Below are 26791 nucleotides of genomic sequence, written 5' to 3'. Positions count from 1 at the left end.
CATGGAGCCTGGTCCCAAGCCCACCGTGTGTTGGCAGGAAATAGGAACTAATATCCTTGTCTTCTAGCAACTTTTAGGGTTTTTTTGAGCATCAAACTCAACTAAATGCAATTGTGGACTAGGGTGTTAGGGAAGATCAAATCAATAAATACAAATTAATGTAAGTACGGACTCAGTCGTGTGTACTGGAAGCTAAAGATGCATGAGAGAAAGGAGTAGTAAGTCCCAGGGAGGAGAGTTAAGAACAGTTTCCTGGAGGAAGTGTTTTTTTCTATTTGGGGTTTTTTTGTATTTTCATGTTTTCTTTTTTATCGTATATCTTCAACTTTGAAGAAGGAAAGAAACAGGTTAGCAGAGAGATGGTCACAAGGCATGCTCAGTGAAGTAGGTGTGTCCGGTTCTTGCCCAATTGTATGGTTTTCATATTCATAGAAAAATATTTCCTCTTGGCTCCTTTTCTCCAATCAGTTTGCTTTCTGAAGCCCCGGTCTCCTTTTCCCTCTCTTAACAAGCCAAGAGTGCCAGGTGTTTCAGCCCATCTGACAACATTTCTTCTCCCTTTGGATCCAGGCTAGAGATATTAAATGTCGCCGGCACACCCTGACAGATGTCCACCTTCTTCATACCAGTCATGCCCCAGCAGTTTCGCTGGGAAGAGACACAAGCCTTCCCTCCTTTCCCGAAGGAGGGGCCCAGGCCCTGTCAGGTCATTGTCCTCAGATGTCTCCCTGGGCCCTGAACCTGGAGTTCAGTGTGCTCCCAATTTGTTGCAGGTGTCCTGTCCGTGGGCACAAGCTGAAGCCTTCAGATGGCCAAAGGGCAACTGGGCAGCCGATTCTGGCTCTGGAAGAACCTTTAAAAAGACCCTCGGCTACATGATAAGGAGTAGTTTTGAAATCTCAACTTCTGGGGGAAATAAATCCGTTTGGACAGATAATTCTCAAAGCAGATGGGCACAAAAGTGATTCTAATAGGTTCATTAAGAGACCTCCATTTCAATTCCTTCCAAGGAGTCTAATTTGGCCCTAATTTTCTAAATTAATCCTGAAAACATATTACTGCCTTGGGGAGAGAGGAGCTGAAATCACTTCCACCTGCTTTCTTCTAAGTTATGAGACCATACGATTTTAATTTACGTATGTGTGTGTGACTTCACAAGCCCACTGGCTTTCATGTATAAGATATGAACACTGGTTCAACTATTCCCCTGGGGTGTTAGGGGGCTATACTTACTACCTTTGGGGAAGCTGGGATGCAGAAGGAATTCTGACCTGCTTTCCGAGTCCACTGAGGCACACTCCCTAAGAAGTGAAGTTCTCTAGCTGTTTCAGAAACTGTCTTTAGAGGGATCTGTTCAGAGATTCTCAAAGGGAAGTTAACTTGTGGGCCACGGTCTCCAAAGATCTGCACGGAGTATCAGGCAGTTTGTGCATTCTACAAAGGCAGCTGGCAGAAGGGGTGACAAATGCCTGGCACGGGGCTGGCTCTACTGAAGAATGAGCTCCTTTTTTCCTAGTATAGAGGTGCCCCGTCCTTGCAGTCTGACCTGTGCAGACTGAATACAAATGTGTGGTTCGTGCACTGCACAGATACCCATATGGGACGCAACTGGGGGCTAACATCTGACTCAGATCCCCCTTTTGCCAAGCATGTGTCCTGGCCAGGGACTTCATCCCTAGAAGGGAGGAGCTTGCTGCTTAGAAGCCATCTGTCCATGTGCAACCAGCTTTTTCTTGTGCCATTTTCTAATCCATCCGCCCAAAGAGACACCTTTTTCTAATTTGTCCAGAGGCATTTTAGTCTAGCTATAGCTCTTGCTGCCCCACCTGTTTTAGGGCATTTAAAACTTACATACCCATCTCACTATTACAACTGAGATAAAAATGTGTCCTTCCTGCAGGTCAGTGGCTGTGTTAACAGAGTGCATGCGGAATAAGATGCTGGCCAAATTCTTCAGGGAACGTCAGGAAACTCTGAAACACTCTCTGCCTCTGGGGTCCTATCTCTTGAAACCAGTTCAGCGGATTCTCAAATATCATCTCCTTTTGCATGTAAGTTTCTGCCTGCCCTTGAATACTTTCCAGGGGATGGTGATTTTGTGCATTTATCCTCCATTAAGCTTCGGGGAAAAAATATCAGAACAGGCTGTGGACATATGGAAACGTTTTCCACACTCATACTTTACAACGGACTAATCTGCTTTGAGGAATTAGAGATATTTATATTCTGGGCCTGCAGCCCCATTGACACCAGCCAAGTGAAAAGATTCATTTTAGCTCTAATTCTGATAGGGCTTAGGAATACCTCACTCTGGGCAGTGAATGGTTTCAGATAGAGAGCTATCACCGTAATGAAAAACAGATTTTTATGTGTCTTATCTCCACGAGCCTAGATTCAGTAGGCAGTTGGGCAGGAGAGCTATCTGTCATAGATTGGCTTTTGTATGAGCAAAGAGAAGGTGCCGAAAAAGGAGAAGACCAATGAGTGGTGTGATGAATGATCTTTGAGCGGGGCTTAGCATCACTTCATTGTATTTGTTGCATTTCCCATTATTTGTATACAATGCACGGAGGCTTTATAAACAAAGGTAGACATAGCTCTCACATTCTCATGTCTTCCTCTAAGGAGGTTGATAAAATTGGGGAAAAGTTCTGTTGCAAGTCATTTCCATTGGGTCAGTAGGATTGGATTGCCCTTATAACACGAGGAAGACCTAGCATGGTGGTTAGGGTCCAGGCTCTGGGTTCAAATCCTGTAAATTGTCCATGTTCACTGTAGCTCACAGGCAGTCCATAAAAGTGAGCTATTGTTTTTGTTTAATTATTTTCATACTACATTAAAATCTTAAAATTTGAATCCAGAGCTCTTATCTGTATCACCATGCCTGCAATTTATTTGTATCTCTTTTTAAATGATTCCAGGTTCCCAGCTTGGATAATCATTCCAATTTTGCTCAGTTCACAAACATGTACAATTTTAAGAACGCTTATGGTCCAACTCTGCTAGAAATTTCTCAGCTTTGTTTGCCTGGGTTTGGAGAATCTTATGTCCTGTGAAGCCACATCAGGAATATCACTTTAATTGTTAAACTAATACTCATGACCTCTTAGATTAGTGGGATTAATTTGCTAAACCAGTGTCCAAATAATGCTGAGATAATGCCTGTCCCAGGATAGATCTCTGCTGGACTCTGCTAATATGGCATTTAAGACTAGTGTGTCTCAATAATCTCTAAATATAGCCTTCTAGAGAGTTGGGTGGCCATCGATCAAAAGCAAAGTCTAAGATGGCAGTTACTTAAGCATGTGAAACATAACAAGTCAAGATCCTTACAAAAAGGTAATTAATAGGGAAAAATAGCCCTTACCCTCTAAATTAGGAACCGGTGTCTTAGTTTAGGCTCCTATAAGAAAATACCATAGCCTGGGTGGCTTCAACAGCAAACATTTATTTCTCACAGTTCTAGAGGTTGGAAGGCCAAGATCAAGGTGCCAATCTGGTCAGGTTCTGATGATGTCGCTATCCTGGGTTGCATTCTTGTTTCCTTATATGGTGGAAAGAGGCGAGAGCTCCCCAGGATCCCTTTTATAAGAGCACTAATCCCACCCATGAGGGCTCCACCCTCATGACCTAATCACCTCCCAAAGGCCCCACATCCTGAGACCAGCACAATGGGGGTTAGGATTTCAACATGTGGCTTCTGGGGGGGACACAGACATTCCATCCATAACAGCTGGTAATGAAGAACAGTGGTTAGATTAATCAAAAACTAACTTCTGGTTGCCTTTGAAGTATTTTTGCTTTTATGGGTGATTTAGAGTGTTCCTTCTGTGTCATTTACATCACTTCAAAGTTGTGTAGCCATCCATGAAGATCCGCACAAGAATACACTCTGTACTCCTGAGTCTGTTTGTTGTTGAACAGGATTGCCTCTCAGACCAAAAGAAGAAATTATTATTTTTTTTTAATCTGCTGTTGATCTGGAGCTTACCTGGGAGCTCTTATTTTAGCGGTATAGTTTCATAGTACCTTTCTAACAGCTGAGTCTGAGCGTGGAAAGAAAATGCAAATTCCTTCCCAGTTTCAAGCTTAGATGGAAAACTTGAAGTAGGAATTCTACGAAGTAGAATTATAAAATAATGGAACTAACCTTCATAAGTTATACCATAAGATTCAACCTCCATCCTTTGGCTTAATGATTATGCACATCATCGATGTCCCAGAAATGATCTCATTGACTATAATATCTTCTTACTGTTTTACATATTTATGTAGGTTACTGTTACTGTTTTAAGAAGGTAGAGCTTCAACTTAATAAGCATTTATTGACCACCCTCTCTGGTAGTTACTATTGAATAGATAAAGAATTAGATGATACAACAGTCCCTCTCCATAAGGGGCTCTTGAGGGGTCTAGGGACATGTGTCTTATGTGCTGGAAAGAATCAGAGCAGAGATCATGTCCCTTTCGTGGCCCTGGGATTGTGGAACTCCAGTGCTAAGCTGAGTACTGATCCCCAGAGAATACTTGAACCATGAGATCATCCTCGACAATCTGAAGACTTGTCTTTTGTGAACTTTCTTTGGGGCTTTAAAGCCTTGACTACATGAAAAGGCACTTGCTATAGATGTACTTTTAAAGATCATGTCCACTCTATGGTTTAGTCTGTTACGCAGTCCGGTGTGACACCTTTATTTCCTCTGGGAGAAAAAGGAAAGTATGTCTTCTATCCTGTAAGGGTGAGAACCCTACTACATTGGCCACCAGGAAACTCGCTAGTCTCCAACTGTAATAGCAACTCTTGTGTCTGTTATAACTGGAGCATCTCTGTGAGACTTAATGGACTGTATAGTGTTTTCTTTTATTCTCGTCGTGAAATTCTAACCCACTTCTATTTTTCCTCCCCTCCCCCCCCCCCCCCGTTTTCATTCCTGTCTTACCATTTTCTTGCAGGTATCTCTGGTAAGTCATCTCAGACTCTTAAGGCATGATGGTGGTGTGTAAATAAATAGGCAAAAGTAAAATACAAGGAGCTCATCACAGAGATGCCCTGTGTGAAAAAAAAAAGTGAAAATAGCTAGTTCTGTCTTTTTTTTTTAAAGGAAATAGAAAATCACCTTGACAAGGACACAGAGGGCTATGATGTGGTGCTCGATGCTATCGACACGATGCAGAGAGTGGCTTGGCACATCAACGACATGAAGAGGAAGCATGAGCACGCAGTCCGGTTGCAGGTAAGCCCTTGAGCTGGCGGCGCCTGGCGGAGCTGCGGGGACACTGACCTATGACCATGTTCTTTGGGGTTTTTTTAAGATTTTCTTTCTTTGAGAGAGCATGAGCAGGGGGAGGGGGCAGAGGCAGAGGGAGAAGCAGGCCCCCCACTGAGCAGGGAGCCAGACGTGGGACTCGATCATGACCTGAGCCAAAGGCAGATGCTTCACCAACTGAGCCACCCAGGCGCCCCTACCATTTTCCAGATCAGATATTAAGGCTGCTCAAGTGTTGCATTTCATCCATGATCTTCGTCAGTAGGTCTCCTTGAAGAAAGATCAGGACATGGCTAATACTGATCACTGTTTAACGTGATATTTTAAGAGAAGTTACATTATAACTTTTGGGCACCTGGGTGGCTCAGTTGGTTAAGCGACTGCCTTCGGCTCAGGTCATGATCCTGGAGTCCCGGGATCGAGTCCCGCATCGGGCTCCTTGCTCGGCAGGGAGTCTGCTTCTCCCTCTGACCCTCTCATGCTCTCTCTATCTCATTCTCTCTCTCAAATAAATAAATAAAATCTTTAAAAAAAAAAAAAAGAGAGAAGTTACATTATAACTTTTAAACTAAGAGTTTGCTCATAGCCCCTTCAATTACCCAAGTTATAAATTGGAGTCTCCCACGCCCTTATCTTAGGTTAATTACAAATAAATTCTTATTGGAAGCAACTTTCTCTAAGCTGTTGAAAGGGTTTTTGAGCCTCACTTCCTGTCTCCCTAGTGAATGCAAAATTGTGGGTTGGTACGTGTGTGGTACGGGGCAGGGACTCAGAGAAAGGAGAGCTAAGTCTGGAAGCAGGTTCTTTGCAGTTCCACTTGGGACAAAGCTCACCATTGCATGTTAGGGTCCTCATTTCTAAAATAAGACAGACAAGAACTTTGCTAAGGCTCCTTCCAGCACCAATGTTTTGGACCTGAAATCCTTGGAGACATTTGATGAATGCTAAGCCAATGATCATGTCCCGGGCACTATTTAAAAACAAAAGGTCAGGTGCCTGGATGGCTCAGGCGGTTAAGCATCTGCCTTTGGCTCAGGTCATGATCCTGGGGTCCTGGGATCAAGTCCCACATCGGGCTCCCTGCTTAGCTGGGAGTCTACTTCTCCCTCTCCCTCTGATGTGTGCCCTCTCTCTCTCTCTGTCAAATAAATAAATAAAATCTTAAAATACATACAAACATACATTAAAAAAATTAAAATTAAAAAAAAAAGTCGGGGTGCTGGGTGGCTCAGTCAGTTAAGTGTCTGCCTTCAACTCAGGTCATGATCTCAGGGTTCTGGGACCGAGCCCTGTGTGGGGCGCTCTGCTTAGCAGGGAGTCTGCTTCTCTCTCTCTCCCTCCCCCCTCCCGCTCCCTGGCTTGTGCTCTCTCCCTCTCAAATAAATAAATATAATATTTTTTTAAAAATAAAAAAAATAAGGGGTGCCTGGGTGGCTCAGTTGTTAAGCGTCTGCCTTCGGCTCAGGTCACGGTCCCAGGGTCCTGGGATCGAGCCCCACATCGGGCTCCCTGCTCAGCAGGAAGCCTGCTTCTCCCTCTCCCGCTCCCCCTGCTTGTGTTCCCTCTCTTGCTGTCTCTCTCTCTCTGTCAAATAAATAAATAAAATATTTAAAAAATAAAAATAAAAAAAAAATAAAAAAAATAAAAACAAAAGGTCATGCGGGCCTAGAGGCTGATCACAGGCTCCTGCGTGTCCCTGGAGTGAGACTTGAAAGCCCAGAGTGACTCCACACTGTGCAGAGTACCTATGCCCAACTCAGGAAAAAAGACACATTATTCAGCTCATAAATTCAAAAACTCTAGGATTCATCTATAGGCAGCCAGAATGTGGTATGAGGCAATTGATGCTCAAAAATGGAGGGAAGGGGACATTCTCATCTTTCGGGCCACGTCTGGTTTTTATAACAGAAAAGGTTTAATGTGTCATCAGCCACGTGTTCTGTGGACATAATGTCTGTTGCATATTCAGAAATGGCTAAATGACTGGTTTTTCATGCCTTATGAATCTGTTTGGCATTCTGAAGACCCTGCTAAATCAGGCTCTGGCTCAGACTTTTATCTCCATTTCTATCCACTTCTACTTTCAACCAGTGAAATTTGGGGTTGTCACTTAATTAAATGCTGTTTGTGAATATTTTTGTTTCTCAAAACAGTAAAAAAACCAGCTTCCTTAAAAAACGTTGATATGGATGGACAGTAAATCCCAAAGATACTTCAAAGTCATGTTCTCAATTGATATTTATCAAGTACCATTAAAAACATAGTGGTGACGAACTTCATTTCCTTTCCCCAAATAAACGGGATTAATATCAGGAAATTTCTAAGATGTATCTTCCGTGACTTCTCACGGGCCGTAGTTATGAGTTACTTGTATGTAGTATGGATTTCAGTTTCTGGAAGAAGGTTTGCACATCAGTCGCTCTGAAAGCTTTTGTGCAGAGAATATGGGTGAGAATGTCAAGGGAAAGATGCCTATCGGAGAAGGTCACATACCTGTGGCCCCTTCCCCCTGCTTCTGAGAGACGTAACTGCTGTCCCCAGCCGTAGAAGAGGGATTATCAAGGAATGGAAATAAGTAATTGGCAACTCATCAACTGACAACTTGATTCATTTCTGTTAGCCCTTAAGTGACGGCACCCGCACCTGTGGATTCAGGTCATGGATCATTAGACACCACTGGACACCAAATAGAGCCATTAGACCCAGTCAGAGATAGTTAGATACTGTTCTTGAGACTCAGCAAATGGGCCACCGTGTCCTCGTTGCCACGTCTCCCCACCTCCTGTGTAGTCACACGGAATGGTCACTTTTTCAGGAGATCCAGAGTCTGCTCACTAACTGGAAGGGGCCAGACCTGACCAGCTATGGGGAACTGGTGCTGGAAGGCACCTTTCGCATCCAGCGTGCCAAGAACGAGCGGACGCTCTTCCTCTTTGACAAGCTGCTGCTCATCACAAAGAAGAGAGACGACACGTTTACATACAAAGCCCACATCCTGGTAGGTCTCAGTGTTGGTCATGGGTCAGGGCTTCGTTCCGTTCTCTTCCAAGCGTGCCTCACCCTCCCTCTGCTCTCCCGCTCAGTGTGGCAACCTCATGCTTGTGGAAGTGATACCCAAGGAGCCGCTCAGCTTCAGCGTCTTCCACTATAAGAACCCGAAGCTGCAGCACACAGTTCAGGTAACATCAGAGCCCCCCCAACCCCACCCCACCCCCGCAGGGCTCACTCTTGGAAATGAGGAGCGCCATGTGCCGGCTGGCCTTTCCAGAGCCTTCTGGCCACGCGGTGTATTTCCCACCTTGTCGGAGGGTTATCAGAGGGTCTGAATCTCGTGAGTGGGGGAGGCGTGAGTCGTCTGACTGTCCACATTGCCTTCTGGTAGGCTAAATCCCAGCAGGACAAACGCCTCTGGGTTCTGCACCTGAAGAGGCTGATCCTAGAGAACCACGCAGCCAAGATCCCGGCTAAGGTAAGACGATGAGGTCAACAAACAGTAAAATGTGAAGGAATTCAAGTCCCAGAAGGCAGCCTAACAGGAATAAACGTTCACCTTCAAAATAAAGAAAATTGAGAGAGAGGATACATATGGGATCAATTAAACCAGTCAGGTATATTAAGAAGATTCACATGTAGGGAGATTGTCAAAGGTTGTTTTTTTTTTTTTAAGTGGAGTCCGATGCAGGGCTTGATCCCAGGACCCTGCGATCATGACCTGAGCCAAAACCAAGAGCCAGACACTTACCTGACTAAGCCACCCAGGCACCCCCAAAGGTTTTTTTTGTTTGTTTTTTATAATTGTTGTTGTTATACTTTCTTTCTGGGCTTGAGCAAAGAAAAAATTAGTAAAAGACTATAAGAAAATTTCTAGAGAACTAGTAGAATACAGTTGTGAGAAGTGTTCAAAGCTACACTAAGCGCCTATTGTGAATAGAGCTAGCTTAGGTTCTGTGAGAATGCTAGGGGAAAAAAGATACAGACTCAGCTGTGAAGGAATTTGTCAATGAGGGAGCTAGCCATATAAACAACAAACTGTTTGCTAAAGAGGATGAATTAATTGAGGTATAAGCCAAGTGTTGTGGGAGGATAAAGTGTTCAATTACAGTTGAATGGGGAAAGGAAGGAAATGCCTTTTACCTCAGTCTGGAAGGATGAAGAATATATTTATTAGGTGGAGGAAGAGGAAGACCAGGCTGAGGGAACAGCATAAACAAAAACAAAGAGATATGAATGGGTGCACCGTGTTCATAGCACACAGTCGGTGCCTAGGTGGAAGGGCTGAGTCCTCAGGAGATGGAGTAGGTGGTGAGGCTGGAGAAGTGGAAGGCAGCCTGCTGGTTTACAAAGGTCTTTGAAGGCACACACTAAGGAGTCTGGTGTATTGGTGGTAGGAAACTACTAAAGGCTTTGGAGAAAGGGGATGGCATGGTCTCACCTGTGTTCTGAGAGGGGGACCCTTAGGGACAGGGTGATAAATGAGTTGAAAGAGTGACACTGAAGGGTGGAGAAGAATTAGCAAGCCACCACAGTAGTCTAGAAAAGAGGTGAGGGGCACTTCCGGGGGGGGCCCAGCAACAGAGGGGGAGCAGATGCAAAAGCTTTCACAGAGGCAGAGGGAAAAATATGTTGCCCACTAGGTGCATGAGGAGGGAGAGAAATAGGAGGCAAGGATGAGTCAGGGGTTGGGCCGGGAAGACAGTGTTGAGTTCTGAGATAAGCTGCCAAGGGAAGGAACCGGTCGGATGGGATCAGGAGGAGCTCTCGCTCTGCCTGTGCGGAGGCGAGTCAGCCCAGGTGGGAATTCCGGTCTTGGGAGCTGCGGCTCTGGAGCCTCTCTTGACACAGTCCCTGGGCCCTGAGCTTCGATAGGATGGCCCGTAAAATCGTGTAAAGGAAAGAACCCCTGGGAATGGCGACATCTCAGTGATCTGCGAACCGGCGGGGACTTCGAGGACCACCAAAGGGAGAGTGACCAGGGAGGCAGTGAGAAAACCGAAGGAGAAGGATGCGGTGACAATGGAAAGAAAGGATCTCAAAGAGGGAGAGGGTAACAAGAGTCTCAAATGCTGCGGACGTCACGACAGATTCAAACAGAAACGTAGATATTTGGTTCGGCAGCTAAGAGTTCAGGGAGAGCTTGCAGGGCGTTGGAGAGAAAAGCAGAAATGAGAAGCAGCAGACTGAGTGCAGACTTCTTTAACAAAGTGCAGAAAGGATGCAAGGTGGTGGTTTGAGGAGAGGCGAGATCAGAGCAAGACACTTGGCGTAGGTGAAGAACACCATGGATGTGACAGTGGGCAGCGGGAAGGGGAAAGGGAAGGAGAGCATAATGATGAGCAGAGCGGTGCTCTTTGGAATCCACCTTGGGGAGCTGGAAGGGTGGGATCAGGAGCGCTGGGTGAAGGGGTAGTCTGGGAAGTTTGAAACCTCCTTCCCAGAGCTGGGGGAGAAGAAAGATGAGACAGGACAGAGAGCCTTTGAGACGGACTTGAGTGAAGATATAGAGTTTGATTTCACTGGAGTTGGTGATGTTGTCGTGTGTCTGGTGCGAGGAGCCCAGGTGGGTTTGGGCACCTGAGGGAAAGTGGCAAGGCTCAGAACACTTGCTAAAGGAAATGGACCAGTCTGTAGGGATGACGACAATAATTTGTGCATCCAACACCTGAATGACGTGGGTCACCACAGATCAGTGTGATGAGGTCATTTGGAAATCCGCTCAGCAACTTGGAAGCTAGTGTTGAGGAACCACAGCGCAGGGGGGTTCCCCAAGGTGAGGCTCAGCAGAGCCACTAAAGGGGAAGATTAGCAGCACAGGGGAAGGTGGGTGCCAATCAGCACAGTGAATGAACATGATTTCCAGGCTGAGTGGAGAGTGAAGCCAACAGAGAGAATAGGCATGGCTTGAAGGACCGGGGGCCTGCGGAGTCCAAGAACTGGCTTAGAAAGAGTTAAAGGTGGAGAGATGGAAATACAGATGTCTGTAGTTGAAAAGGGAGCTTTTAGAGTTCTGGGCACTGCTAAGGTCCTGGGGGCCGCTCTGATTGTGTGTTGCTGTTCTGGAGTGGAGGGAAAGGTTATCAGAGATAAAGTGGCTAGGAGCTAAGGTGAGGGTGGAGAATGGATTGTCCATGTGGATGGTGAAAAGGTCCTTGCTGGGCTGGGGGAAATGGAGCAGAAGGTGGGATGGTGGTCATGAGAATAGAACTGGGGGGGGAGGGAGGGGCGGATAAGGAACAGGGACATTCCTGAGAAAGGAACGTCTATTTTGCTCTGTGTATTTTGAGAAGCATTTGAAGCTCGTTCTCAGGGACTGTCAGCACTGATTTGGTGCCCAGGAAATGAATGTGCATAGGTGTGTGCTTTGAGTTAAGCATGAGTCTCATTTCATCAGGGTGTTGTGAGATGTAAGGGAGCTCATGCAGAGAAGTGATTGCGTTTTCTTCATGGTTAGTTATTCAGTTGCTGGCCCTGTGCCTTGGAATGCCCTGAGCAATGACAAAGTGTCTTTGATATGCCCCACCTACGGTTCACCTGTCTCCTGGGAAAATCAAAGCTGCCACAGGATTCTGAAAGGCCATTGCAAAACCAGACCAGCTTGCATGCCTGTCCTCTTTTTCCCCCACAAGACGTTTGTATTCCAGGCCATTTTCCCTTTATGCGTTAAAATGGTTCATATAGGGGCGCCTGGGTGGCTCAGTCGTTAAGCGTCTGCCTTCCCAGGGTCCTGGGATCGAGCCCCGCATCGGGCTCCCTGCTCCGCGGGAAGCCTGCTTCTCCCTCTCCCACTCCCCCTGCTTGTGTTCCCTCTCTCGCTGTCGCTCTCTCTGTGTCAAATAAATAAAATCTTTTAAAAAATAAAATAAAATAAAATAAAATGGTTCATGTAGTCACAATAGAATTGCACTTTTTTACCCAAATTCCCGACCCTTTTAGAACTGAACATTATTTTTTCAGCTACAACTTCTTGAGCACACATACAGTGTGCTAACTACTTTGTATTTCGCCCTCAGCAAAACACCTTCTGAGGAAGGCCTTATTCTCCCCATTCTAGAGAAGTAAGAGCAGAAGCTCAGCGACAGTAAGTGCTCTGCTGTTTACACAGCTCATACATGCCTGAGCCTGAGTCAGACCCAGGTCTGTCTGGGTGCAGGGAGCAATCCTTAGCCACATTGCTCCCAGTGGAAAACACTTACTTAAGATACTTGATCCACTATAATGTACTAATAATTTTCCATTTTATTTAAGCAAGTTTATTATTAAGTTGAACTTTTCACTTCTTTCTTCAAGACTTTTTCTTAAATCTCTTTCTCCAAAGCTTTCAAAATCTGTTTATTCCTAGTAAATAAAAGAAATGCATAACGGGGAATTTTTGTAAACCTCAAAAAAACGCCTCACCAGTCTAACACAGTGAACCACAAGCTGTTGGAAATTCGTTTGTGTGACTCACAACCTCCTTCCGGTCGTTCAGTTCAGTGATGGTCCCTGGCTGACTCCTAGAGGAAAATGTGGGAATAGTACTTTTCTGAAATTCAGTGTCAAGATGGGGGCAAAAAATACTGAGTTCTTAAAGTCTAAGTTTATAGATACCAGGAAACTTCTTGGAAATAGCCATTTTGTTCATCCATATACATGATATATACACTCACTCTCCTCTGGATTGAGAACAAAGATAAAAGTAGAGCCTTCTGCATTTTATATATTCACCTGGTTCTGGAAATGCACTTCACAGAAATTGAGCTCACATCTGTGTTTGAAATTCATTCCAACTAGTAATCCCAAACTGACGAGATGATAAAAATATCAGTGTCATAAAAATATAACCATTTGTTTTCTCACTTAAGTGGTTGCATTAACCTCCCTCCTTTGTGTGTGTGTGTGTGTGTGTGTAACTAAATATTACCATTTAGCCTAAATATTTTTACCGCACTATCAGAGATTGCAACAAAATACAATTAAATTGGGGCGCCTGGGTGGCTCAGTCGTTAAGTGTCTGCCTTCGGCTCAGGTCATGATCCCAGGGTCCTGGGATCGAGTCCCACATCGGGCTCCCTGCTCAGCGGGAAGCCTGCTTCTCCCTCTCCCACTCCCCCTGCTTGTGTTCCTGCTCTCACTATCTCTCTCTCTGTCAAATAAATAAATAAAATCTTTTTTAAAAATACAATTAAATTATTTTTAAGGTGATTTTTAGCCCAATGTTTGGAGGTTAAGTTACACGACTCTTGAACTATGAAAATGACATGGGGGGAGCAAGATAGGCTACCTAAAGTAATTTTTTTTTCCCTTTTTGAATCCTCAGGCAACATGATTCATGTTAGGGTAATTAACTATCTTTTTGTATTTCCCTAAACATTAATACCATTGGCAGCAATAACAATAAAAAGAAGCCTCAAAGCATTAAAGCTGCGAAGGTTGGGGTTGAAGGGAGAAGAAAGCCAGAGTTGAGGATTATCTGGCCCAATCCCTTGGCGGGCGGGTGGTAACTTCGTTGGGTTGCATGCCTATCATGTGGGCGTAGTAGTAGTAACCCTGGAAGGTAGGTCCTATCTGGCCATTTGTGGCTTCCTTCCGGGTGGGGGCTGCAAGCTTAGCTCTGCTGGCAAACGTTGTGTGGCATCTCCTACCCGCAGGTGGACGCTTGTCTGTTTGAAGCCCTTGTGTTAATGCCTCAAAGAAGTAATGAGTTGTTTAAAGCTTTTCATAAATCCCTTCTTCAGGTGGGATAGTATAGGTAATACAGGTCTTCCGTATTACGACTGATAGCTTAAAGAAGAAACAAAAAGTAATTGCAATTAAAGCTATACTTTCTTTCTTTCAGGCCAAGCAAGCAATACTTGAAATGGATGCCATTCGTAAGTTTTGTTCTCTTAATACAATTGGAAATTTTCTTGTCTCCTTGCATCTGTCATATTGTCTGGCTTAAAGTTTACAAAAATGTCAATTGTAAGAAAGGAGCTCTATTCACTGTGTTAACAAACAGAGCCGGCAGACGGTATAATCTCTTCCTAACACATTGGCTTGTTTGTACATTGATTTCGCCTGGTTGATCTGTGAGTCACCTGACGGCTGGCCACATGTGTAGATCTCTGTAACAACTAAGAATGTAAGATCTGCTGCCAGGGTCCATTCTTACCCTCCCTTCTACCACCACCAGAAATTAAGGTTTCACATACACGTCCCACCACACCCCATCGGAGGGAAATCTATGTTGATTTCCTGCAAGAATCATGCCAACACGATAGTTCGTGCTTTTCCTGATGCGGCACAAATTTCAAAATTACAGCGGCCCCACAAGTGTGATTGTATTTCAAGGCTTCTAAAACAGGCAGAAAATAAACAGAGGTGAGGTCTGTCCTACAAAATAAAACCTCGTTCAACGGCATTTATCACATCCTTGTTCTCTCCCAGATTAAATAGGAAAAAAAAGAGAATCAATGGCTTTAAAGACTTACAGCCGGGTCTAACAAAAACTTTTACCTACAGTGTTTGAAAGAACTTACTTTTGAGGAATCTTGCCCCAGGTGGGAACACTGATTCATGTCCCCTCCACGCCGCTGGTGGTTAGCTCTGCAGAGGAAACAAGAAGCATTCGTGAGGTAGAAAGATGAGTACCCCCACCACGTGACTGAGACCCCCCCCCATGTCATGCCCCGCAGCTCCTGAGAGTGACCCCTACCAGAGGGCTGGGCTGGGGCCTGCTGCCCTGTCTTCTTGAAAGTCCCCCATTTTATTCAGTGGAAAGCTCTTTAAGATTTTTTTTTTTTTTTTAAATAACACTAAAGAGAAGGCAAGGTCACAGATGAGCATGTTAGGTTTAGGAGGAAAGGTGGAGGAAGATGGGGGTCTGAAGAAGTCTGCTGTTTCTGTGACCGACTTCATTCAACAGAACCAAGCCCTCGTTCCCAGCCTCTGGGCGAGTCCGTGGACACCAGTAAGGTTCTGTGAGTGCACAGAATGATCTCGAGACACTAACTGGTGCCACGTGCCTTTCTTCCAGGCCCAAGACTAGGCCAGAGCAACCCCGCCTGGGAAAATCCCCGCATTTGCCCTGCCTTGACTCTCGACTTGGCTGGGTATGAGCAGAGTAGGCCAGTCATTGGGCCAAATGACCTCATTTATGTAACTTTGCCGCTGACATTGGACTAACGTGTGTGGTCTTTACAATCCTCAGAACTCTCTCCAGCTTTGGACACCCTTAAAGAGCCTTAACCCTATTACAGCCATGTCTTAAAATTGTTTACCTTCAGGCTTCAGATACCAGTGAAAGTGCTAGAGTACTTTAGGATTAGACCCAATTTTCTTTCTTTCCTTTTTTTTTTTTTTAAGTAGGCTTCATGCCCAACGTGGAGCCCAACGAGGGGCTTGAACTCACAACCCTGAGATCAAGACCTGAGCTGAGATCAAGAGTCTGATGCTTGGGGCGCCTGGGTGGCTCAGTCGTTAAGCGTCTGCCTTCAGCTCAGGTCATGATCCCAGGGTCCTGGGATCGAGCCCCGCATCGGGCTCCCTGCTCAGCGGGAAGCCTGCTTCTCCCTCTCCTACTCCCCCTGCTTGTGTTCCTGCTCTTGCCATCTCTGCCTCTGTCAAATAAATAAATAAATAAAATCTTTAAAAAAAAAAAAAAGAGTCTGATGCTTAACCGAGACAACCAGGTGCCCCTAGACCCAATTTTCTTAATATGATGTCCGTGTACCCCTTAGATAGGTAGAAAGACATAAACTGCGAAATTAAATGAAAATCCTGGGGACACCTGGGTGGCTCAGTTGGTTAAGTGTCTGCCTTCAGCTCAAGTCATGATCCCGGGCTCCTGGGATTGAGTCCCACATTGGGCCCCTTGCCCAGTGGGGAGCCTGGTTCTTCCTCTCCCTCTGCCCCTCCCCCCCCACTCATTGCTCTCTCTCTCTCTCTCTATCTCACTCACTCTTGCTCTCTCTCTCAAATAAATAAAATCTTTAAAAAAAAGAAATGAAAATCCCTTTTCTGGTAAGAGAACCTAAAGCACTTATCAAATATTCAAAAGAACAATGTCCAGAAAAATACTAAGAGTCGCAGCCCTAGAGGACAGCTTCCATAGAGCGGGAATAGCTTGACATCCTCCACCACCGAGCCGGCCATAGACGCCTCGCAAAAGCTGTACTTCAGGTGAATTCTCCAGACGGCTTCGCCCTCCCTGGCAGAGCTTCTGTTGTGGTCCATCACCACAGCCTGTCAGGGGCCTTGTTGGCAAGTTCAGCAGTGACGTTTATTTTAATAGAATTTTCTGACCTCTGTGGGTCGTCAAGTTGCAGATGATCCTGAGCGGCAGGAGGAGTTTAATCACACCTTACACATTTTAAGTAACTTCCTACAAAGGGTGAAGACAATGGTTATGGCTCTTTCTGCTAGTGAGCGAAAAAGGAGGGCGTGTGTGTGTGTGTAACGGAGAACCCGAGAGCACACACGTGTACTAGAAAGGCAGCCTACCTTGCTGACAGACTCCTGGAAGTCCCAATGTAAACAAAAAGTCCTGTGATACATATTCAACACCAGCTACGGAAAGGAGAGATTATACCATGTCTGATGAAAATGAATAAATCCATAGATACCCAAAACAAGTCGTACCGATCTCAGAAGTCACTGAACACCTCCTTCTTATTGATGTATGTGGTTATCTTTTCAGATTATCCTGGGTTCTATTACAGTCCTGAGGGAGAAACGAAAGCATTGTGTGGTTCGAAAGACGGTTCTGCTCCATATCGGCTGAGAAGAAAATCTGGTAAATAGGATGTTGTGATCAAAATTTAATAATCTGGGGGGACAAGTAATGAAAGATCCTTTCAGTCTGTCAGGCTTTCATTCTAAACAAAAAGTTTCGTTCTAAACTTTCTACATAACTCTCTATTTTCCAGGGAATATAAAACATACCAGTCAACTAATTTTGCTTTGCATAGCATCTTTTTGTGTGTGTTTAAATTTATTCTTTTTATTTTTATTTGTATTTATTTTTTCAAAGATTTTATTTATTCATTTGACAGAGAGAGACACAGTGAGAGAAGGAACACAAGCAGGGGGAGTGGGAGAGGGAGAAGCAGGCTTCCTGCCAAGCAGGGAGCCCGATGCGGGGCTCGATCCCAGGACCCTGGGACCATGACCTGAGCCGAAGGCAGACGCTTAACGACTGAGCCACCCAGGCGCCCCATATTTTTTTTTATTTTTTTAATTTAATTTTATTATGTTATGTTAGTCACATACAATACATCACTAGTTTTTGATGTAGTGTTCCATGATTCATTGTTTTCATATAACACCCAGTGCTCCATGCAGTACGTGCCCTCCTTAATACCCATCACCCAGCTAACCCATCCCCCCACCCCCCTCCCCTCTAAAACCCTCAGTTTGTTACTCGGAGTCCATAGTCTTTCATGGTTCGTCTCGCTCTCCGATTTCCCCCCCTTCATTTTTACCTTCCTTCTCCTAATGTCCTCCATGCTCTTCCTTATGTTCCACAAATAAGTGAAACCATATCATAATTGACTTTCTCTGCTTGACTTATTTCCCTTAGCATAATCTCCTCCAGTCCCATCCATGCTGATGCATCTTACCACTAGCATGCAGGTACTTAAAGCCTGTTGACTAACACTGGGGAAAAATTGTATCCTATAAATGACACGTATAAAAGATTATTTAAGCCTAAACCTTTAACACGTGTTTGCTGAACCAGACTCCCATCTAGTATTCTCTTAGCCCTCAGATCTTTTTTTTTTTTAATTTGAATCAGTATTTATTGAGTACCTACCTAACCCCCTGCACTGTGCTAAGGACCCAGAATGCAAGAGTAAATAATACATATGATTCCTGCTTCCTAGGAGGTTATAGTCCAGTGGGAGAGTCTAAAAGGGTGAATACGTACCAGTCCGTAATGGACTGTGGTAGAGGCCGAGTGGGAGGAAGAGTGGAAAGACAAAGGAGAGAGAGAGGGGCTGTCTAGGAAGGAGAGAGAAGGCTTCCCAGAGCAGAAGACCTGGGATGGAGTCTGGGGGCTGAGGAGGCAGATGGGGCAGGAGTAGCACATGCAAAGGCCCTGAGACTTGAGCCAGCATACCTCAGCTCAGACCTCTATTGTCAGTTGTTCAGCCTGGCTGGAACATGGGATGGAGCTGGGGGGAGGTGGAGGTGTGCAAGGTAAACCAGAAGGAGAAGCGGCTGGAGTTGCAGAAGGTATGAGCTTGATCCTGCAAGCTACAGGAAGGACCTTCAGCAATGAAATATTTGCCTTTTTTTTTTTATTAAGATTTTATTTATTTATTTGACAGAGAGCGAGAGAGGGAACACAAGCAGGGGGCAGTGGGAGAGGAAGAAGCAGGCTTCCTGCTAAGCAGAGAACCCGATGCGGGGCTCGATCCCAGAACCCTGGGCTCATGACCTGAGCTGAAGGCAGATGCTTAATGACTGAGCCACCCAGGTGCCCCAAAATGTTTGCCTTTTAAAAAGAGAATTCTGCCTTGATGTGGAAACTGAAGTAGGCTGTCCATCTAGTCTGGGGGAGAGATGATAATGGCCTGGATTGAGACAATAGTGGGAGGGGGTCATTATTGGGATCCCACGGGACTGTGATGGATGAAAACAGGAGAAATTTAGAATGATGTCCTGATAGCTAACTTGGGCAGGTAATGTCAGTGACAACCAGGATAAGAACTTGATTAAAGAACAGTTATGGGGGAAGACTGGTGCGTTCGAGGCATGTTGGGTTGCTCGGTCTGTGGGCACATTGGGGAATCGTCAGATGGACAGTTAACATTAGAGGTCTGAGGCTTGGGAGAGGAGTGGCTTAAGGATATAAAATTGAACACTATCCCCTTATAGGTGGTAGTTAAAGCTAAGGAAATTGCTCTACTAGTTGTTGGTAGGGTAGTTTACGCAGATTACGCAGTTAAATTTTGTTCTACAGCTTTGTCAGAGTGAATGTCTTGCTGTTAAGTGTCTCTAAGTGATGGGGATTTCGGTATATATGATAAAAAAATTTTTTTCTAGAGCTCAAATAATTCATTTATAAAGAAAAAAACCTTGATTTGGTTTTGCAAATGATGCTGGCCTTATTTTTTCTCCTAGAACCTTCCTCAAGATCACATAAAGTTTTGAAGACCAGTGGTAAGTCCTGAAATATCTTTCTTTTTTTCATTCTTGCTGATATTCACTAAGTCAAACCATACAAAAACATAAACACCAGATAAATTACAGAGGACAAATTTTATTAACTTCTATAAGTAATAGTGCCCCATTATATGATGTAAAGCCAAATGACATAAAATGTCTACAATATAGATAACTGGCATAAAAAGATTAATATCCCTATTATGTAAAGAAACCCCATACATCAAAGAGAAGAGACAAAGGACTCTCTTTTAAAAGGCAGAGGGGCACCTGGGTGGCTGAGCTGGTTAAGCATCCAACTCTTGGTTTTAGCTCAGGTCGTGATCTCATGGGCATGGGATTGAGCCCTGCATCAGGCTCCATGCTCAGTGCGGAGTCTGCTTCAGATTCTCTCTTTCTCTCTCAAATAAATAAATAAAACCTTTTAAAAAGGATAATAAAAGAAAGGCAGAGAATATAATTCAGTTTCACAGAAAAAAAAACACAAGCCGTCGATAAAATTTATAAATGGTCATCCATGTTAGTAATCAGAAAAATCATACATTTAAAGGAGATAAATAGGGGAAAGCTGTGAGCTCAACCAAAAAATAGAGAAAAACAGGCACTCCAAAACGAATGGTGTCTAAATTTCTGCAACCTTTTTGGAGCAAAATTTGGAGCACTTAAATTTAAAATCCACATTTGTCCTTGACAATTACACTTTTTTCACTTTTATAAATTTCACAGTATATACTTCCTGTATAAAAGTGCTCCCCCAAAGCGTGGCTAGACCCAGATATGTGTGTGTGTGTTCTTTGCAGCATTTGTAATAGGGCAGCACATAAAATGCCCATCTAGTGGGAAAGAGTTAAATAAATTGTAGTATATCCTGGAATGCTACGTGGAATATTCTGCAGTTTCTGTCAGAAACAATGGAGTACCTCCTTCCCTACTGACAAGCGTGTGCACATACATTTAGCAGGAAACGCAATGCTGCATATTGCACCTTTATTTTATAAACAAAACCGTGCATCGTGGTGGGCTAGGGGCAGTGGGTATGGGAGCTGGAAAGAGGACCATCGACTGCTAAGTATGATAACTTCCACGGGGTGGGATTTCTGGAGAGGATTCGATCAGTGTTTACTTTATATGCTTCCGTAATTAAACAGTGTTTAAAGATGAGCCACACATCAGCGAGGTATCTGAAGGGGCATCTGTAAGGATGTGGCTATGTACAAGTCCCCCAGAAACCCACCTTTACTGCTCCTTAGCACAGCGCCAAGGTGACCCCAGTGATAAATGCTGTCTGTGTCGTTCAGGGAAAACCAGTAAAATGTTTAAAAATTAACAGAAGCATAGTCTTATGTTTAAGTGATTCTCATGGCTTAGGGTGCGTATTTCAGATAACACATATTTGGGGAGAAGATTTTGAGACTTATTAACATGAATCAGTCTGTTGCTCTCAGGGATTAAGAAAGGTACTTGACACTCAGATGTATGTAAGGTTTTGTTTTTGTTTTTGTTTTTGTTTTTACATATACTACAGGATATATAATGAAGATAACTGAGAGGCATTTTCTTTTTTTTTTTTTAAGATTTTATTTATTTGACAGAGACAGAGATAGTGAGAGCAGGAACACAAGCAGTGGGAGTGGGAGAGGGAGAAGCGGGCTTCCCCCTGAGGAGGGAGCCCGATGTGGGACTCGATCCCAGGACCCTGGGATCACTACCTGAGCCGAAGGCAGACGCTTAACGACTGAGCCACCCAGGTGCCCCAAGAGGCATTTTCTGAGAATTAAAGGTCTAAAGGGTCCAAAAGCCTCTCGGGCTTCAGTTATTAACGAGTTTTAAAATCCTATAAAATAGGGGTGCTTACCTATGTATGAGATATGTTTTTAATCCTCAAAAATTCTTTTAAAACCCTTTTATTTTTCAGAAACAGCACAAGACATCCAAAAGGTAAGCACAATTACATTTCTTATTTTGAAATGTTTACTTAGGCACCCCTTATAGGTACCCTTATATATCTCATCCCCAGCCTATATTCCAATGTAAACAATTATTTTACATTTTGAGATGGACTTAAGGACTGACTCATCCTTATAACCTCCTCCCTCCCCCTGCTTCATTTCTCAGAACTAAGGCAATGATTTCTTGATCCCCCTCTTACCCCACCTCTGACCTCAAAAGCTGTAAGGTTACCTAGGGTACATGTACCCTAAGTGCTAGTCTGGTGCACCCGACTTTGTCACAAGACCAAGGCTCCTGCCTCCCAAATGTTGGCCCCTTCTCAAAGCGTTAGCCTTCAGTCACAGAGATCCCCTTCTAAGAATATGGTCCTGCTGCTGGTATAAGAAGTATGATCCTATGTCCTATAATGAAACTTCACTATATGAAGTTGGGGCTTTTCTTCCTCTGATAAAAGATTAGGAGAGGGGGCATAAAAATGGTATGCTCTATTGGAAGATGTATATCCAAATGTATTACCTATGAAGAAGAGATATTGTATCCTGACCTGAGTAAACCATGTCTAATTGTCTACAGACCAATTGTCTAAGTTAACAACTCTTAGAGAACTGATTGTGGTTTCTTGCTTAATGTTCTGTATCTCTAAGGATGTGGTTATGAAACTCTCTCCCCACAATTCCACTGCATCGCTCCTTAGCACAGGGCCCAAGTAACCCTGCTGATAAACTCCGTACCTTTCCAATAAATCCAATAAAATGTCTAAAAATCAGCAATCTTACCTCAAAGTAATTTTCTTAAAATTGGAGCATGTGAATTTCTTTCGGGTAGTATATATTTTTGTTTGGAAGCTTTTGAAACTTATTAGTTGGTTATTGTTCTGAAATATAGCATGAGATTTTGATTTGTTTTTAATCTACATTGTTTCCATAAACAAACACTGCAGAAGGCGCCCAGCTCTTTAAGGCTGCCAAACTAGGATCATGGAGCTAAGCCCTGCTCAGTACCAGGTGCGGGGATCACTCCACCGGCCCTAAAGATGGAATCTCAAGAGCTTGTTGGAAACTTTCGACAATAGTGATCAAGCCAAGTCTCCATATGGGGACTAACTAAACCTTATAAAATTTGAAGACAAGAAAGAAGTAAAGCCATGTACTTTTTTCTTAGTGGTAAAATTCCATCTCCTAACACTAATGAACAACACCAAATGCAAGGAGAATAGATTTACTAATGGTTAAAGAGTTTATAACAGGAAATATTCCTTAATAATAGCTTCATATTTCTCCCAGAATACATATTCCAAGGCCGTGCGTGCGTGCGTGTGTGTGTGTGTGTGTGTGTGTGTGTGTGTGTGTAGAGACAGAGAAAGGGGAAGGAGGGAGAGAGAGCAAGAGCAAAAAAGAGGGGGGCAGTTAAGGTCATATACATGCTGTGGATTCAGACATGGATTCAAATCCATTTCTGTCAATCCTAAGCTGTATGACTTACAAGCAAGTTGTTAGAAAACTTAGTTTTCTAACTTATGGAATTATTATAAAGACTAAATGCAAAAATATATTTTTAAAAGTACTGAGTACAGGAGTGCTTAGCTGGCTCAGGTGGTGGAGCATGTGACTCTCGATCTCAGGGTTGTGAGTTCGAGCCCCATGTTGGGTGTAGAGATTACTTAAAAATAAAATCTTAAAAGAAAAAAATGCTTAGTACAGAATCTGGAACAAAGCAAGTGCTTCACAAATGATAGCTATTATCATTTTATTATTAATAGCCATAATGCTAAGAATATAGAAAAACAGTGGGGAAAAATGTTCATCACGGCTCTAGTGAAATCAAGGTATCTAAACCAGACACTTCTATGTTGTGCATAATATACATACTGATTATTTCTCAATCTAAGAGCTTCTTCAGTTCTCCTGAAGATTTCGTGTAAAATTTCAGTTTCCAAAGTTCCAAGCAATTACCTTAAAAATATATTTTGATATTAAATATTCAGGTTTCCTAGTTTTCTAAAATGTCTGGGAATCTTTCTGGGATGGAAGATTTTAAGACTTCTGGCTGTTCACAGAATCCTTTTGTTACACTTTCAAAGTGTTTTGTCATGATTTCACAAGTTAATACTAACTTGTTTTTTAAAAATGTAGTTCCTGGGTGTCTGTATTTTATAAACATGGTACCAGTACAATCTGAGTAAGAAAAAGGGAGAGATACTAAAGGGTAAAGAAAAAAATAGAGCCATAAATAAAATGTAATACTATATATGTATATGTGTGTGTATATATCCGTATGTGTGCATATTCATACTTTTCTAGGCCTCAAATGGTCCACAGTTTGACCATGTGAAAAAAAGCAAAAGATTAAATGACTAATTAGATTATTTTTAGTTTCAAATTTTAATGGAAAAATAACATTCAGGATGAAATTTTATTCTTGCCCTCCCTACACTTCTCTTCCCTCCCTGATAGACAGGCAGGCAGGCCGGCCGGCCAGCAGATAGAAAGACATATTGATAGGAGGTTATTCCAGGGCAATATATATATATCCCAGTTTCATTGACAAGTGAGGAAAAGTTCTTGCTCACTTAACATTTCTAATAGGTTACAAAAAATATTCCTAATAGTGTTTGGGTCAGAAAATACGCCCCTGGTACTAATGAGTCTGGTCTCAACCCTTTCAACTCTTTGAAGCTAATCCTTATACCTATGGAGGGCATCAGAGGGCAGTCTGCTCCCTGTCTGCACAATTGAGCTCCACCAAGAAAGGTTCCAAGTTATAAAAGACCCCGTTGGTTTTTTAATTAGAAATTGTTAATGTCACTCATATTTTATTTCCTAATAGGCATCTAAATATTACTTAATTAAATGTATTTTGAAAGAAAGTAAAACGTTCATTAGCTCAAGCGTGGATTAAGTTACATGTCTGCAACAAAGGCTCTTTGCCTAGAATCTATAAACCAAGGCAACGTCAGTCAGGTCTATGACAAGTCTGCAGATTTCAGAGAAAGCCTTAAGGTGTGCAGTCGGATTACTGACTGAGCTTCTGGTATACCAGAAACCACAATAAAACTCGTAGCAATCAAGCCTCAAATAGAAACCAGATACAATGGCCCTTGATACCTATATATGTTCATTTATAGAATGTTATTTACCAAGTGCACATCGGAATTATTTGGAGTATTTAAGAGTTTTCTGTATTTTGCTGATTCCCTGCACTGGGCTAAGGGATTTAGAGTCAGACTTAGTTTGCGTCCTAGCCTTTCTGCTGACTGGGGAGAGCCTGGATTTCCTTACTGTGAAATTAGTACAATCATGTCTAATTCACAGAGTGATTATAAACGTTAAGCGTGGAGAATGTCTGCACATGGCCTAGCCTGTTTCTAAGTAAATATCAGTTCCTGTCCTTTCTGCCCCCTTTTGCAAAAATCCAAAGTGCTTTTCAACCTCATTAAAATCAACAACATTTACTGATCATTTGCTTTAAGACTATTATAGTCCAGTGGGAGAGGCAATGTGTAAACCCAGGAGAGTGTCCTAAGTTATGTGCCCATGTCACTGCAGTTCAATCAGTATGTTTCTATCCACCTCAGGTTTCCAGAGAGGAAGGGTCTCGCCAGCGGACCTCAGCGGGGCCGTCTCCCGCCCCAAGGAGCAACCAGCCGAGCAGTTCTGCCATCATCAGCGTGCTTCGTGGGGGTGGGGCCATCAGAAACATCTGGACGGACCACCAGATCAGACAAGCCTTGTTCCCGAGTCGTCGGTCCCCTCAGGAGAACGAGGATGATGAAGATGATTATCAGATGTTCGTGCCATCCTTCTCCTCCTCAGATCTGAACTCTACCAGACTTTGTGAAGATAGCACTTCCAGTCGCCCTTGCAGTTGGCACATGGGACAGATTGAGCCCACAGAGACCACCAGCTCTGGCCACCGGGTGGTCAGGCGGGCCAGCAGCGCTGGCGAGAACAACACATGCGCTCCTGAAATAAGAATTAGGGACAGTGGTGGCTCTCAGTACAGCCCCCGACGGGAACTGCAGAGTGACCCTAAAACAGAAGGGCAGGACGGAATGACTCCCTTTGGGTCATCTGTGGAGTTGACTATTGATGATATAGACCACGTCTATGATAACATAAGTTATGAGGACTTAAAACTAATGGTTGCTAAACGGGAAGAAGCTGAATCCACACCCCCCAAAACAGCCAGGGACTCTGTTCGCCCCAAGAGCACGCCAGAGCTCGCCTTCTCAAAGAGGCAAGCTGGCCCCGAGAAGAACTCTCTGCACACAGAGAGGGATGGAGCTCTAACAGGTCACCAGGCGTCGAACCAAAGCGCACATGAACTCCAGATGGTGGAGGAAAACATCTACGATACCATAGGGCTCCCGGATCCACCCTCCCTGGATTTCAAGTGCAGCAGCCTGAAGCGCCCCAAGAGGAGCACCTTCTTAGGGCTGGAAGCCGACTTCGCGTGCTGTGACAGTCTGAGGCCCTTTGTCTCCCAGGATAGCCTCCAGTTCAGCGAGGACGAAACTCCTTACCCCCAGGGACCCTCCGATAATGATTATTTGAGTTTGCTCTATAACTCTTTCAGCTGTAACCTGTCTGTAGGTGATAAATCTATATCTGATAAACTGTCTGAAGAAGTAGACGAAATCTGGAATGACCTGGAAAATTACATCAAGAAAAACGAAGTCAAAGCGAGAGACCGGCTCCTCGCAGCCTTCCCTGTCAGCAAGGAGGACGTGGCCGACAGGCTGCACTCCGAGAGCACCCCCGAGCTGGGCAGAGACGCGGCGCGCTCCCTGTCTACCCTCTCGCTTCCCGAGGGCCATGCTTTCCTCACGCCGCTGAAGGACAAGCCCGGCAGAGGTGGCCGGACCCGCTGCCCGTTTGAGGAGGACCTGATTTCTAAAGAGGGCTCCTTTATGAGTCTTAACCGGCTGTCTCTGGCCAGTGAAACGCCTCCCATGGAAAACCCCTACGACTTGGCCAACAGCAGTCTCTCCCAGACAGACTTGGAAAACCCTGACCCTGGGCTGGATGCCACAGATAAGACGAAAAGCAGGGTTTTTATGATGGCCAGGCAATACAGTCAGAAGATCAGGAAGGCAAACCAGCTTTTAAAAGCGAGGAGCCCAGAGCTGGAGCAGGCGCTGGCCGGCCATCAGCACAAACCCACGCACAGAGACCTGGCCGCCATCTTAGAAGAGAAGAAGCAAGGGGGCCCTGCCATCGGTACGTTCCTTCACACTGCCTTCCCTCCTTCTTGAAAGTAGGATGTGAGGGCAGCTTTCAGGTTCTATAAGTCCTTGGAACGGTGAGAACATTGCCACCCAGACATTCATTCTCTCAAAGTGAGACCACAGCTTTACTAACAAACACTGATTCTTTTCCCACTTGAGCTCACGGAGTCGCCCGAGTTGGAGCAAGATTCGGTCTCGGAGGGTTTTGTTGTTTGTGTCACAT

At 44.2% G+C, this 26791-nt stretch overlaps 1 protein-coding gene across 3 annotated transcripts in view; it reads left to right on the top strand.

Moving 5' to 3' along the window:
- Nucleotides 1-26791, top strand: part of PLEKHG1 (pleckstrin homology and RhoGEF domain containing G1) — a 223763-nt gene that overhangs the window by 188140 nt on the left and 8832 nt on the right. For all 3 annotated transcript variants that reach the window (XM_036072988.2, XM_036072989.2, XM_078054575.1), the window contains 10 exons: nucleotides 1901-2051; nucleotides 5103-5234; nucleotides 8083-8265; nucleotides 8351-8446; nucleotides 8650-8736; nucleotides 14080-14113; nucleotides 16921-17016; nucleotides 19350-19388; nucleotides 21307-21329; nucleotides 24916-26560. In XM_036072988.2, the coding sequence (XP_035928881.1) occupies nucleotides 1901-2051; nucleotides 5103-5234; nucleotides 8083-8265; nucleotides 8351-8446; nucleotides 8650-8736; nucleotides 14080-14113; nucleotides 16921-17016; nucleotides 19350-19388; nucleotides 21307-21329; nucleotides 24916-26560 (2486 nt within the window). The remainder of the gene's footprint in view (nucleotides 1-1900; nucleotides 2052-5102; nucleotides 5235-8082; nucleotides 8266-8350; nucleotides 8447-8649; nucleotides 8737-14079; nucleotides 14114-16920; nucleotides 17017-19349; nucleotides 19389-21306; nucleotides 21330-24915; nucleotides 26561-26791) is intronic.

Source organism: Halichoerus grypus, chromosome 9, assembly GCF_964656455.1.
Source record: "Halichoerus grypus chromosome 9, mHalGry1.hap1.1, whole genome shotgun sequence".
NCBI lineage: Eukaryota > Metazoa > Chordata > Mammalia > Carnivora > Phocidae > Halichoerus > Halichoerus grypus.
Note: the sequence above shows the minus strand (reverse complement) of the source record. Positions and strands in the feature narration are given on the sequence as shown.